Here is a 13,046-nt window from a genome sequence, read left to right on the forward strand (position 1 = left end):
GATATTTATTACTGTCTGTGACCCCACTAGTGAGATTTCTTCTTACTTCCTTTCCCAGAGACAGGTTGTTGCGTGGACAGAAAGTATATGGAAATTATTTCAATAGAAACAGAGATCACAAGAAAACTTTTTTTTAGCAAAATGGGAAAAGGTTTAAACTCCTTCTATACCTCTGCCTCTTTAGAAATAAAACATTTTCTCACAAGATTATAAGGAATCTAGTATGCAAAAACACCTCTCTGAAAAATGATTTCATTCATGAACCATATGTAAAATCTCTAGGAAGTATTTACAATAGATGTACAGTCAGGGGCGGACTGACCATTCGGACACTCAGGCACTGCCCGAGGGCCCCATGCCACTAAGGGGCCCCATCAGGTTTGCCAGCCTCAATAAAACCAGGGACAGTATGTAAAAATCTGTGTTTTTTTAAAAATCCCAAGATTATAGCTGCCCCGCCTCTCCAGTATCTTTTCAGTGTGTGTATGTGTATTCTGTGTGTGTACATTGTGTGTCTGTGTGTGTATACTGTATGTGTGTGTGTGTATACTGTGTGGCCCCATAATCTATTGCCTGGGGGCCCCATAAACTCCTATTGCCTGGGGGCCCCATAATCTCCTATTGCCCGGGGGCCCCATAATCTTCTCCTATTGCCCGGGGGCCCCATAATCTGCTATTGTCCGGGGGCCCCATGAGTTGTCAGTCTGCCCCTGTGTACAGTATACTATTTATGAAGATGTATACTAAAATGAAACGCTCAAGTTATGTTCTGCAAATGTTTTTTTTTACATAAAAGAAAACGAATACTTGGAAAAAAAAAACTTGTTTATTTTTTTTAAAGCACATTTTCATGCATTTACATGTATTTTCCCAGTGTGTTTCCTCAAGTTATGTGCTCAATATCACATAAACACACGTCATGCATTCTCCCATTGACAGATAAATAAAGTGTACAGAAACTATTTCCCATAACATGCTGCAATTTATAAACCAGACCCATTAAAAACAATAGGATGGCAAATAGTATGTTTTGGTGCATCACAGCGTGCATGTTACAACACATAGGTGTGAAAGGGATCTAAAATATTTCTCAGACTTGCTATTCCTGTGAGTGGTTTATTGCTCACAGCAGTACAGACTGGAAATAAAAATTTGTAGAGGTCCCATTAGAATTGAACCTAAAAAAAAAACAAGACAGGTCATCAGGCAATGGCCTCACCATGCATAAGGTTTGCATGGTACACACAGAGCATCACTGTGTTCAAAACAATATTATATTCTCCCTCCAGTCTATTACAATCTACTTCATCCTGTTTAAACATTTTCTGAGATGTGTTTGGATTGGTTTAAGGTCCATTTCATAAAATCAATAACAGTTGTTCTTCATGTATTCTGTTTTACTTGTGCATAAAGTACTTCATGTTCTTTAGGTCTCTAAATTAAACAGAAATAAAGATGCATAATAAATGAGGATAAATAAGAATTCTGATTAACATTATTTACATTTAAACTTAAATATTATAGAGTGCCCTTTCAGAAGCTTAACAACCTATTCTGTAAAAACAGGAATAATAAATTATGTTTAAATAATTTGGAAATGCAGTATTATTTAACCACTTGACCACTGGGCACTTAAACCCCCTTCCTAACCAGACCAATTTTCAGCTTTTGGTGCTCTCACACTTTGAATGACAATTACTCAGTCATACAACACTTTACCCATATGAAATTTTTGTCCTTTTTTTCACACAAATAGAGCTTTCTTTTGGTGGTATTTAATCACCGTTGGGTTTTTTATTTTTTGCGCTATAAAAGAAAAAAGACTGAAAATTTGGTAAAAAAAATGAATTTTTCTTTGTTTCTGTTATAAAATTTAGCAAATTAGTAATTTTTCTTTGTAAATTTTGGCCACAATTTATACTGCTACGTATCTTTGGTAAAAATAAGTACAAATTGATGTATATTATTTGGTCTTTGTGAATGTTAGAGAGTCCAAAAGCTATGGTGCCAATATCTGAAAATTGATCACACCTGAAGTACTGACGGCCTATCTAATTTCTTGAGACCCTAACATGCCAGAAAAGTACAAATACCCCCCAAATGACCCCTTTTTGGAAAGAAGACATTCCAAGGTATTTAGAAAGATGCATGGTGAGTTTTTTTGAAATTGTCATCTTTTCCCACAATTCTTTGCAAAATCAAGATTTTTTTTTTCTTTTTTTTTTTTTCACAAAATTGTCATATTAGCAGGTTATTTCTCACACACCGCATATGCATACAACAAATTACACCCCAAAACACATTCTGCTATTACTCCTGAGTACGGTGATACCACATGTGTGAGACTTTTACACAGCATGGCCACATACAGAGGCCCAACATGCACGGAGCACCTCCAGGCATTCTGGAGCACCCAGGCCAATTCTGACATTTCTCTCCTACATGTAAAAATCATCATTTATTTGCTAGAAAATTACATAGAACCCCAAAACATTATATATATATATTTTTAAGCAAAGACCCTAGAGAATACAATGGCGGTTGTTGCAACTTTTTATCTTGCACTGTATTTGCGCAGCAATTTTTCAAACGTGTTTTTTTGGGAAAAAACAGTTTTGTGCTTTAAAAAAAAACAAAACAGAAGTTACGCCGTGTAAATAGATACCTAACATGTCACCCTTCAAAATTGCACACTCTCGTGGAATGGTGCCAAACGTCGCTACTTAAAAATCTCCATAGGTGACGCTTTAAAATTTTTTACTGGTTACATGTTTTGAGTTACAGAGGAGGTCTAGGGCCAAAATTATTGCTCTCGCTCCAACGTTCGCAGTGATACCTCACATGTGTGGTTTGAACACCGTTTTCATATGTGGGCGGGACTTGCGTATGTGTTCGCTTCTGCATGCGAGCACACGGACATGGGCGCTTTAAAATTTTTTTTTTTTTTTATTGTTTATTTTACTTTATTTATTTTAGTTTGACACTTCCCCCCCCAAAAAAAAAATTTTTGATCACTTTTATTTCTATTACAAGGAATGTAAACATCCTTGTAATAGGAATATGGCATGACAGGTCCTCTTTACAGTGAGATATGGGGTCAATAAGACCCCACATCTCACCTCTAGGCTGGGAAGCCTGAAATAAAAAAAAAAAAAATGATCTTTGCTTTGATCGTAGCGGTGAGTCGGTAGAAGCACCGGAGGGTGGCGGGAAGGGGGGGGCGTCCCCTCTCGCCTCCCATAAGAACGATCAAGCAGTGGAACAGCCGCTATGATCATTCTTATGGTGTAGGAAATCGCCGGCTGAAAAAGCTGATATCTGAATGATGCCTGTAGCTGCACCCATCATTCAGATATCCCCGCTCAAAGTCAAGGACGTTGAATGACTGTGGGCGGGAACTGGTTAAAAATTCGGAGTATTGCGGGGTATTGCAGAGTATTGCGGAGTAGTGCAGGGTATATTGCAGGGTATATTGCTGGGTATATTGCAGAGTATTGCTGGGCATATTGCAGAGTAGTGCCGGGTATATTGCAGAGTAGTGCCGGGTATATTGCAGAGTAGTGCCAGGTATATTGCAGAGTAGTGCCGGGTATATTGCAGAGTATTGCGGGGTATTATGCAGAGTATTGCAGGGTATATTGCAGAGTATTGCGGGGTATTATGCAGAGTATTGCAGGGTATTATGCAGAGTATTGCAGGGTATTATGCAGAGTATTATGCAGAGTATTATGCAGAGTATTGCAGGGTATTATGCAGAGTATTGCAGGGTATTATGCAGAGTATTGCAGGGTATTATGCAGAGTATTATGCAGAGTATTATGCAGAGTATTGCAGGGTATTATGCAGAGTATTGCAGGGTATATTGCAGGGATGGCTGAGCATGGAGGAATGGATGGATGTGACTGCAATTGTCAATGAGCACCGCTGTGGGCACTACACATGCAGCCCACAGCGGTGCTACCATCCGATCCCTCCCTCTCTCTCCTCGCACTGTACCGATCGGTACACAGAGGGGAGGGAGGAACCGGCGTCATGACATGACGCCGGTCTGTTGACATGTGATCGCTCTGTCATTTGACGGAGCGATCACATGGTAAACGGCCGTGATCAGCAGCCGTTTACCGCGATCCATGATGCGCCGGGTCCTCTGGACCCGGCGGTCACGGAAGTTCTCGGGTGCGCGCCCCAGGGGGCGCGCGATAGCAGTATTCTGGGATGACGTCCCACGGACGTCCACCCAGAACTAGCCGACCGCGCTGCAGCCGTCTTTCGGCTATGGCCCGGTCGGCAAGTGGTTAAATAGGCTCCCCACAATGCAGCACCAGTGTATATTTTTTTCTCCATAAGACTCTGAGACTAATGCAGGATATTGTTTTCTACAAATATATTGCCCAGAACAGTACAGACTGGGTCTGAAAGACTGATGCTGCATACACACGGTCGGAATTTCTGTAAAAAAAAAGTGTGATGGGAGCTTTTGGTCGGATATTCTGACCGTGTGTATGCTCCATCCAACTTTTTCTGTCGGAATTTCTGGCAGCAAAAGATTAAGTGCTGGTTCTCTATTTTTCCGACAGAAAAAGTTCTTGACGGAAATTCCGTTCGTCTGTATGCATTCCGATGCGCAAAAAACCACGCATGCTCGGAAAAAATTTGACGCATGCTCAGAAGCATTGAACTTCATTTTCTCGGCTCGTCGTAGTGTTGTACGTCACTGCGTTCTTGATGGTCGAAAGTTCAGAGAACTTTTGTGTGACCGTGTGTATGCAAGCCAAGCTTGAGAGGAATTCCGTCGGAAAAACGATCCAAGATTTTTCCGAAAGAAATTCCGCTCGTGTGTACGGGTCATGAGAATAAGATTTTGAAGAGGATCTGGTAGAGGTCCTATTAGAATCTAACCATTTAACTCAGCAGGTGCTGAAATTGTACTATGAGGCCCTTTGGTGAGTGTATAAAAAAATAAGTGGAGCCCTACCTAATAGCACCCTAAAAATGGGTGCTATGAGCTTGAACTTACTGAAATGAAGTTAAGAGTTTTGCCATTCTGCAAGCCTGAACACAAGAAGCTTTGCATAATTAAGCACAGAACAAGCATGTGATTTTATACTTATTAAAAGCAATTGTTTGCAGAGTATTTAAAGTGAACCTGTGCCTAGACTTGACTCATGCACACCAAAATATTTGCTCTGTAAAACAAACCTCTCCTTCACATTTGTATCTATAAGAGAGAAATTCATTTTCAAAATTCAAAACATAGGCATTGCAGTCCTAATCTTGGCATAGCAGGCTGCTAATCTAATGTAATGTAACACAGCAGGTGTTTAAGTCAATATCCCCCATTCACACTTGAGCGTTTTTTTCCCATTTCTCTATGCCTGACTACGCTCAACATGCAGAATCCCAGCCTTTCTAACTGTCCCTGTTCACACTTGTACACTCATTTGCACTATGCTCTATGCTCAAGTTCCAAAAGTACATGAGGTTTTTAGAGACTGACTGAAACCCATTTTACATAGTTATATAGTTACATAGTAGGTGAGGTTGAAAAAAGACACACGTCTATTAAGTCCAACCCATGTGTGTGATTATATGTCAGTATTACATTGTATATCCCTGTATGTTGCAGTCGTTCAGGTGCTTATCTAAGGCTTCATGCACACGAGACGCCGGTGCAAACTCTGCTAAACACATGTTTTTAAAAGCTGAAACCGGCGTTTAGAAATGCCATTTTTGCATGCCACGTTTAGCCGCATTTAGCCGCGTTTGCGTCTAGAAGCGTTTAGTTAAGATAACAAAGACCCTCCCCAAGCTCAGAAAGCACAATAAATTTTAACTATTTCTGCCATTTTGATCAGAGTGAGCAGCAGCAGCAGAGAGAGCAGTTGTATACTTGCATTTGCCTCTCTTTCTGTGTTTTTTTTTTGGAAATGGATCCCATATTGAACATATTGCAGAGCAGAGAATGACATTTTGCGACCCGACTTTGGGGCCCTTATCTCAGGGCCACTTGGTGCTAGGAACCCCAACTTTGGATGTGTTGTAGTGCTACGAGCATTTGAGAGAACAGGATTGGCAAGCTGAGCTGAAAGTCGGCTTCATTGCTAAGTTTAGTTCCATTCCAGCAAGTGGTCTTCCATGTACCACTAAAGTAACCGCAAATAGACCATCAGAGCTCAGCTTCACATCATTCAGGATGGCTGGAAGAACAGGATTATGAATATTTACATTTACTACAATTCGGATATCCCAAGGCTGCTCGAGGAACTGCAGAGGCTGACACCAGTGGTTACCTGCCTACCTTAAGGAGTTACATGCGTATTACCCCTGTAGGGGTAGTAGGAGCTGGTGAGTGGGGACCCTTGAGGGGGAGCACGCGAGTCACCTGTCAAGATTTTGTGAGCACTAAAGTCACCTGTTACAATTCTTCTAAGCACGAACAGTCACTTTTACTGGGATGAATGCACTAATGCGTTTTTTATATATGGTGCGATAAATTGCATTTTGGTGCAAATTTTTAATTTTTTAATTTTGGTGCGATTTTTTTGCATTTTTTCTGTTTTTCGGTGCGATCATCTCCTCCAAGAATTTACATACTATTGATGTTAGGCTAACTGGTCTGTAATTCCTAGGGATGTATTTTGGGCCCTTTTTAAATATTGGTGCTACATTGTTTTTTCTCCAATCGGCTGGTACCATTCCAGTCAGTAGACTGTCAGTAAAAATTAGGAACAATTGATTATTTAATAATAAATAATTTTACGTTAAACGCAGATAGACCGATCAAGGATGGCATGTTTGAAAGCTCTCTTACTTCTTATTAGGAATATATACATTATTTAATGTCCATAGTCTGGGGACAGTTGCACTTCAAACGGTAAGTAGGTTAGCAGGAGTCCTTTTCTTCAGAGGTTTCCCAGAGCATCTTCTGGTACATTAACTTTGCTTATTGGGTCTCCCTATTCAGGATTCAAAGTGATTTCACTGGATTACATATACAAAGTACTAGCTAGAAGACTTCAGGCGATATTCCATAGGTACTACTAATATTCCTTTTCCAAAAGGATAAAGGACTAGTGGGCAAACCCCATTTTCAAACCTCTATAAACGGATATTAGCCAGAACCATCAGCACAGTGCTGATAGATCAGAGTGTAAAACTGTATTATCTATGGCTGTTGTGTTTCGTGCATACAGTCCTCACTGTAAAAATTGCAATATTAAGAAAACATTCCTTTATATTTGAAGTGAAGTGGACCAGCATCAGTGACTTACCTTGTAAATATGGCACTTGGGATGGAGGATTTTTTAACATTCCCTACCTATACATTAAAACTACTTTCAGCAAATTGTTAGGACATTTTGTCAGAGAATAGGTGCAGGTACAGAACCAAACCCCCAAAGTAAAGGGCCCATAGGAAAGTAGTAAACTGCATCATACCAAATGGTGGATTTTGCCAAACTGCTGTAACAGTTGAAGGGGTTAAAAGAGAATGGTTAAATAAAATCTGAAGCTGACATACAGTATACGTACAACACTCGGCACGATCAAAGCGCTTTGCTTTTCATCCTGCCTTAAAACAGGACTTTACATACTTCTGTTCCAGCGATGCAGTATTCCAGTCACTGACAGCTTTGATGGGTCTTCTTCTGTGTTCCCATCTTCAATCATTTTGAGTGGTAGGACCGAGATGATATCACTGCTGCACATGTACGGGAGCTTTTTTATCTCGGCAGATGTGGAAATTTTCCTCAGAGCGGCACATACTCAGCTCAGTGTACAGTGCGAACAGGAGGTAAGAATACTTTAACCCCTTGGCTTCTACACCTCCCAGCCCTTTAAGGGTTTGCAGATGCTGGTAGGTGGGGCGGGGTTTATTATTATGTGACCACCGTGATTGGCCATCACAGGATCTAAAAGCTCCCAAATGCAAGCAGCGTTCAGGAGCTTTTCGTTAGCCACCAGTAACTGTACAGGGAGCACGCAAGGTGCATGCTCTCAACACAGCTGTGTTTGCAATGTGGTATGCCCACAAACCAAGAGGCCGCAAATTTGCGTGCCGTCAGCGCCAAGAGGCTTTCTTCTGTATTAGAAAGCCTCCCTGTTGGGGGGCGTGTCCGGATATGAGAGGAGACAGACGTGAGAGAGAGGAGCTCCAGAAATCCTGACCCTAATCCTTAGCCATCCGAGCACTACACAGCCTAAATTCAGTTGATTTCTTTACCAGCCTGTCCCTCTACCTGTCTGGCTGCACCCGGTGGTTGTATTGGGCGGGATCTGTCAGGGACTGGCCAGGGAAACACGGATCCCACACATTCGCGGCCTCCGCCATCTTCCCGGCCTACATCCTGATGGAGGGAGCTGCTGCCGGCCTGGAGGTATAGTAGGGGACTCCCTCATCATCCAGCCTGCCCTTTATTGTGCCTGGTGGGGTCCGGTGATCCGCGGGGCCACCGGGATTGCCTGGGGCGGCTGCGAACGAGTCCCACCTGGTACGGCCTAGTGCGGCCTAGTGAAGCCTGCCGCCCACCACATTTTCCTACGAGGCCTGTGCCGCGGCCAGTACGGACTGCAATCCAGGGCGCAGAGGCTGTTGACATCGCCCTCTTAACCATCCTACTAAGCCCAGATAAGTTTTAGGTGGAATCAGCCTGTGTAGGCTGGGGACAGAGTCCAAGGGCCCAGCGCTACCCACATTCTCCTGCCTACATCCCAGCTCTCTGGCAGTTACCCACAGTTAGCCCATCATATTGCCAAGAACAGTTCAGTATTGGGTGGAAACTGCCTGTGAGAGCTGGCAGCAGTGTCCAAGGACCCAGCATCATCAATATCCTCCTGCCCCTGTCCCAGCTCGCTGAAAAATAGTCCTTAGTTACCCCATCATCCTGCCAAGCACTCTGTGGGCTGACAGCCATGTCCAGGGCCCAGTATAATCCACATCCCGCTGCCTCCATCCCCCCGGCTCTCTGTTCTGATACCCTACAGCGAGTGGTCTCCTGGCCGGTAGACGGCGACAGTGTGATTGGGGGCACCTCCTGATTCCTTAGATGCCATCCAAACGGCGATCGACAAAGAAACAGCCGCCTCCCAGGACACAGAGCTCTCCGGCAGTGACACGTGTGGCTGTTGTCGCACCCTCCGGTGCAGAGCAAGCCGCAGCCATACAAAGAGCCCTACAGCTTTTGAGGGACATGGAGCAGAACGTAGAAGACGTGCAGCAGCCCTCAAATATGGAGCAATCAGCAGCTACTGCCTCCACTGCAGCCATCCTGGCGGCCATTGAGGAGAGTAAAACTATGGTCATGGGGAGGATAGATACACTGGCCATAGAGTGTGGTCTTATGCGCCAAGACATGGACAAGTTTAGGGGCCGTGTCACTGTTGCAGAGAATCGTATTTCGGAGGTCGAGGACACCGTGGCTACCACTTCCCAAAATGTCGCTGACCTGCAACACACGGTTAAAACCCTGATGGCGCGGTCTGAAGACGCTGAAAATAGACTGCGCTACAATAATGTGCACGTGGTGGGCCTTCCTGAGGGCGCGGAGGGCTCCCATCCAGCCAGCTTTGCTGAAAATTTCTTTAAAGACATCCTCAATTTACAGCAAGTATCCTCAACTTACATTGTGGAGCGCGCTCATAGGGTACCCACGGGCCCGAGACCACAAGGTGCCTTGCCCAGACCATTCCTGGTGAGGTTTCTAAACTACCGGGATAGAGATCTTATCCTTGCTGAAGCCCGGAAGAAACCACAGCGTGAGAATACGCCCCTGCATTTTTTCCCTGATTTTTCCCCAAAAGTGCAGCGGCGCCGTCGCACATTTGTGGAGGTTCATAAGAGGCTCCGGGAAAAGGGACTCACATATAGTATGCTTATCTTTGCTGAAGCCCGGAAGAAACCACAGCTCCGGTTTGAGAATACGACCATGTTTTTTGTCCCTGATTTTTCCCCGAAAGTGCAGCGGCGCCGTCGCACGTTTGTGGAGGTTCGGAAGAGGCTCCGGGAAAAGGGACTCACATATAGTATGCTGTACCCGGGTAAGCTCCGTGTTGAACACCGGGGCACTGTGAAATTCTTTGAGGTCCCCTCGGATGTCTCAGATTGACTGGATACCTGGGATTGAAGTGAATCATCGTTTATTTTTGTTTTGTTTTTTTTTGCTCTTTACCACAATCCGGTACAGTGAAGGCTGACTGTGCTCTGGCGGGCGCATATACTTGCCTATAATCCTATCCAAAGTTCTTCTTTCCAGTAGGTTTAATGGCGGTATGCTTTGTCTGGGAAGGGTGGGTAAATGTTTTTCTTTAGCATACTGTATGGCTCTGTGTGCCTCTGGACTTCAATTGTGCTCCTAGGCCTCCATCTAGTGGCAAATTTCTGAATTACAGTCATGTCCTTGAATATTAGCATCATCTCCTGGAATGTCAGGGGTTTGAATTCAAAATTCAAGAGAGCTTTGGTGCTGAAATTTTTACAGGCCCAACATCCTCACATAATGTTTTTACAGGAAACTCATTTACTAGGCAACAAAATTTTAGCCATGAAACGTCCTTGGATACACAAAGCCATACATGCCACTTATTCCTCTTATGCTAGAGGTGTGTCTATCTTGTTGCACAAGTCCTTACCTTACTCCATAGAAATGGTGATTACAGATCCTGGGGGCAGATACTTGGTGGTACTAACTGAAGTTTATTCCCGCAGGTTGGCCCTGATAAATGTATATATTCCCCCTCCTTTTACAGGAAATATCCTGTATGAGGTGCTGGAGAAATTGGCACCACATGCTCCATTTCAGTTGTTGGTGGCCGGAGATTTTAATAATATTCTTAATTATACGTTAGACACGTCCAATCCACATAGGGCTCCGAACCATGACTTGTCCCATGGGGCGGAAGCTGCGGGTCTCACAGAGATCTGCTGGTGGAAGCATCCCACGGACAGATGCTATTCATATTCGTCCTCGGTACATGCTTCGTCCTCCAGAATAGACCTGGCGTTCGCCAATGGGACATTATTATCACTGGTGACTGGGGCGGCCTATCTTCCAGGAGGCTTATCAGATCACACCCCTCTGCAGATTACCTTGCAACTGGGCTCCCGGAACTCAAGGAGAGTTTGGCGTTTGTCTCCTAGGTGGGTTGACGAACCCACTGTGGAGGAGATGCAGAAACCGCACATTGATACATATTGGCAGATTAATGAAGGGTCAGCAACGGAACACACTGAATGGGAGGCCTTCAAGGCCACAACTCGGGGGGTATACATATCAGCCATAAAAGCACTGAAAACAGAGCAGAATAGTGTAGGAAAACAACTTCAGGACAAAGAACAAGGATGCGCTAAGGCACATGCCTTAGGGCCTAAGGCTCAGTTGCAGTTCGCAAGGAGGAATATATCTCTCCATTATCATGATGTGACTACTTGCCAGTTGCAAAGAAGTGCAGCAAGAGTCTTTGAAAAAGGAGATAAAAATGGTAAACTATTAGCTTTCCTGACGGCTGTGGACACGTCCCAGACAGTAGTTCCCTGCATATTGTCTCCGTCCGGAAAAATATTGAGAGACGGAGAAGACATAATACGGGAGTTTGTGTCCTTCTATAGGTCACTGTATTTCCCTATAGATTCATATGACACTGAGGACCTTAGGGACACCTTGGGGACCCTACAGTTGCCTGGGCTGCCAGAGGAATCTAAAAGTTTTATGGATGCCGAGTTCATGGAGGAAGAGGTAGCCTCGGCAATAGGGTCATTCCCTATTGGTAAGGCTCCTGGACCCGACGGTCTGCCAATTGAGTGGTACCTCCATTACTCGGAGACCTTGGCGCCCAGACTGCTTCAATTATACACAGACTGTTTTTAGAAGGGAAGCCTCCCCCTTCCCTTTTATGAGGCTCACATTGTATTGTTGGCTAAGCCAGATAAGGACTCATTACAGTGTTCATCATATAGGCCCATTTCTTTATTAAATATGGACTTCAAAATACTGACCAAACTGTTAGCTACTAGATTGATGTTGGTCCTGCATCAGGTTATCTCCCCAGATCAAACAGGGTTTATGCCCAAAAAGGCCACGGATATTAACTTGTGCAGGGTTTTCACCCACACTCAGCTGGGCCCAGATATTTCCAGGAATACTGGTCTTTCTAGATCTGGAAAAGGCCTTTGATTCTGTGGATTGGAATTACATGAGGGTGGTATTGGAGGTACTTGGATTCGGTCCTAGGTTGTGGAAGTGGATCGACATTCTATATCATTGCCCTACAGCAGCCATAAAGTTGAACAATATGTTATCCAAATTTTTTCCAATATATAGGGGCACTCGCCAAGGATGCCCTTTATCCCCGGGTCTTTTCTCTATCATGATAGTGCCCTTGGCAGCGGCCTTGCGAGCCTCTGAAGAGGTACAAGGGATAACGGTGGGTAGCCTGACTGAAAAAAACGGCACTGTATGCGGATGACACGGTTCTTTTTTTGCGAGACTCCAAGAATTCCCTGTCGGCAGCTTTAGACATCCTAAATTCCTTTATTGGCTTTTCATGGCCTGAGGGTCAACTGGGGAAAATCCCAGATTCTATCACTCAAGACTAGGGATGAGCCGAACACCCCCCTGTTCGGTTCGCACCAGAACATGCGAACAGGAAAAAAGTTCGTTCGAACACGCGAACACCGTTAAAGTCTATGGGACACGAACATGAATAATCAAAAGTGCTAATTTTAAAGGCTAGTATGCAAGTTATTGTCATAAAAAGTGTTTGGGGACCTGGGTCCTGCCCCAGGGGACATGGATCAATGCAAAAAAAAGTTTTTTCAGGAGCAGTGATTTTAATAATGCTTAAAGTCAAACAATAAAAGTGTAATATCCCTTTAAATTTCGTACCTGGGGGGTGTCTATAGTATGCCTGTAAAGGGGCGCATGTTCCCTGTGTTTAGAACAGTCTGACAGCAAAATGACATTTTGAAGGAAAAAACCCATTTAAAACTACCCGCGGCTATTGCATTGCCGACAATACACATAGAAGTTCATTGATAAAAACGGCATGGGAAT

At 43.9% G+C, this 13,046-nt stretch overlaps 1 protein-coding gene across 2 annotated transcripts in view; it reads right to left on the reverse strand.

Annotated features, from left to right (window-relative positions):
* Positions 1 to 829: 829 nt before the first annotated feature.
* The window catches only part of LOC141132458 (uncharacterized), a 211,574-nt gene continuing 199,357 nt past the window's right edge, over positions 830 to 13,046 (reverse strand). For both annotated transcript variants that reach the window (XM_073620848.1, XM_073620847.1), the window contains one exon: positions 830 to 1,434. In XM_073620848.1, coding sequence (XP_073476949.1) covers positions 1,384 to 1,434 — 51 coding nt within the window. In that variant the 3' untranslated portion in view covers positions 830 to 1,383. The remainder of the gene's footprint in view (positions 1,435 to 13,046) is intronic.

The sequence above is a fragment of the Aquarana catesbeiana genome, linkage group LG03, assembly GCF_042186555.1.
Source record: "Aquarana catesbeiana isolate 2022-GZ linkage group LG03, ASM4218655v1, whole genome shotgun sequence".
Lineage (NCBI taxonomy): Eukaryota > Metazoa > Chordata > Amphibia > Anura > Ranidae > Aquarana > Aquarana catesbeiana.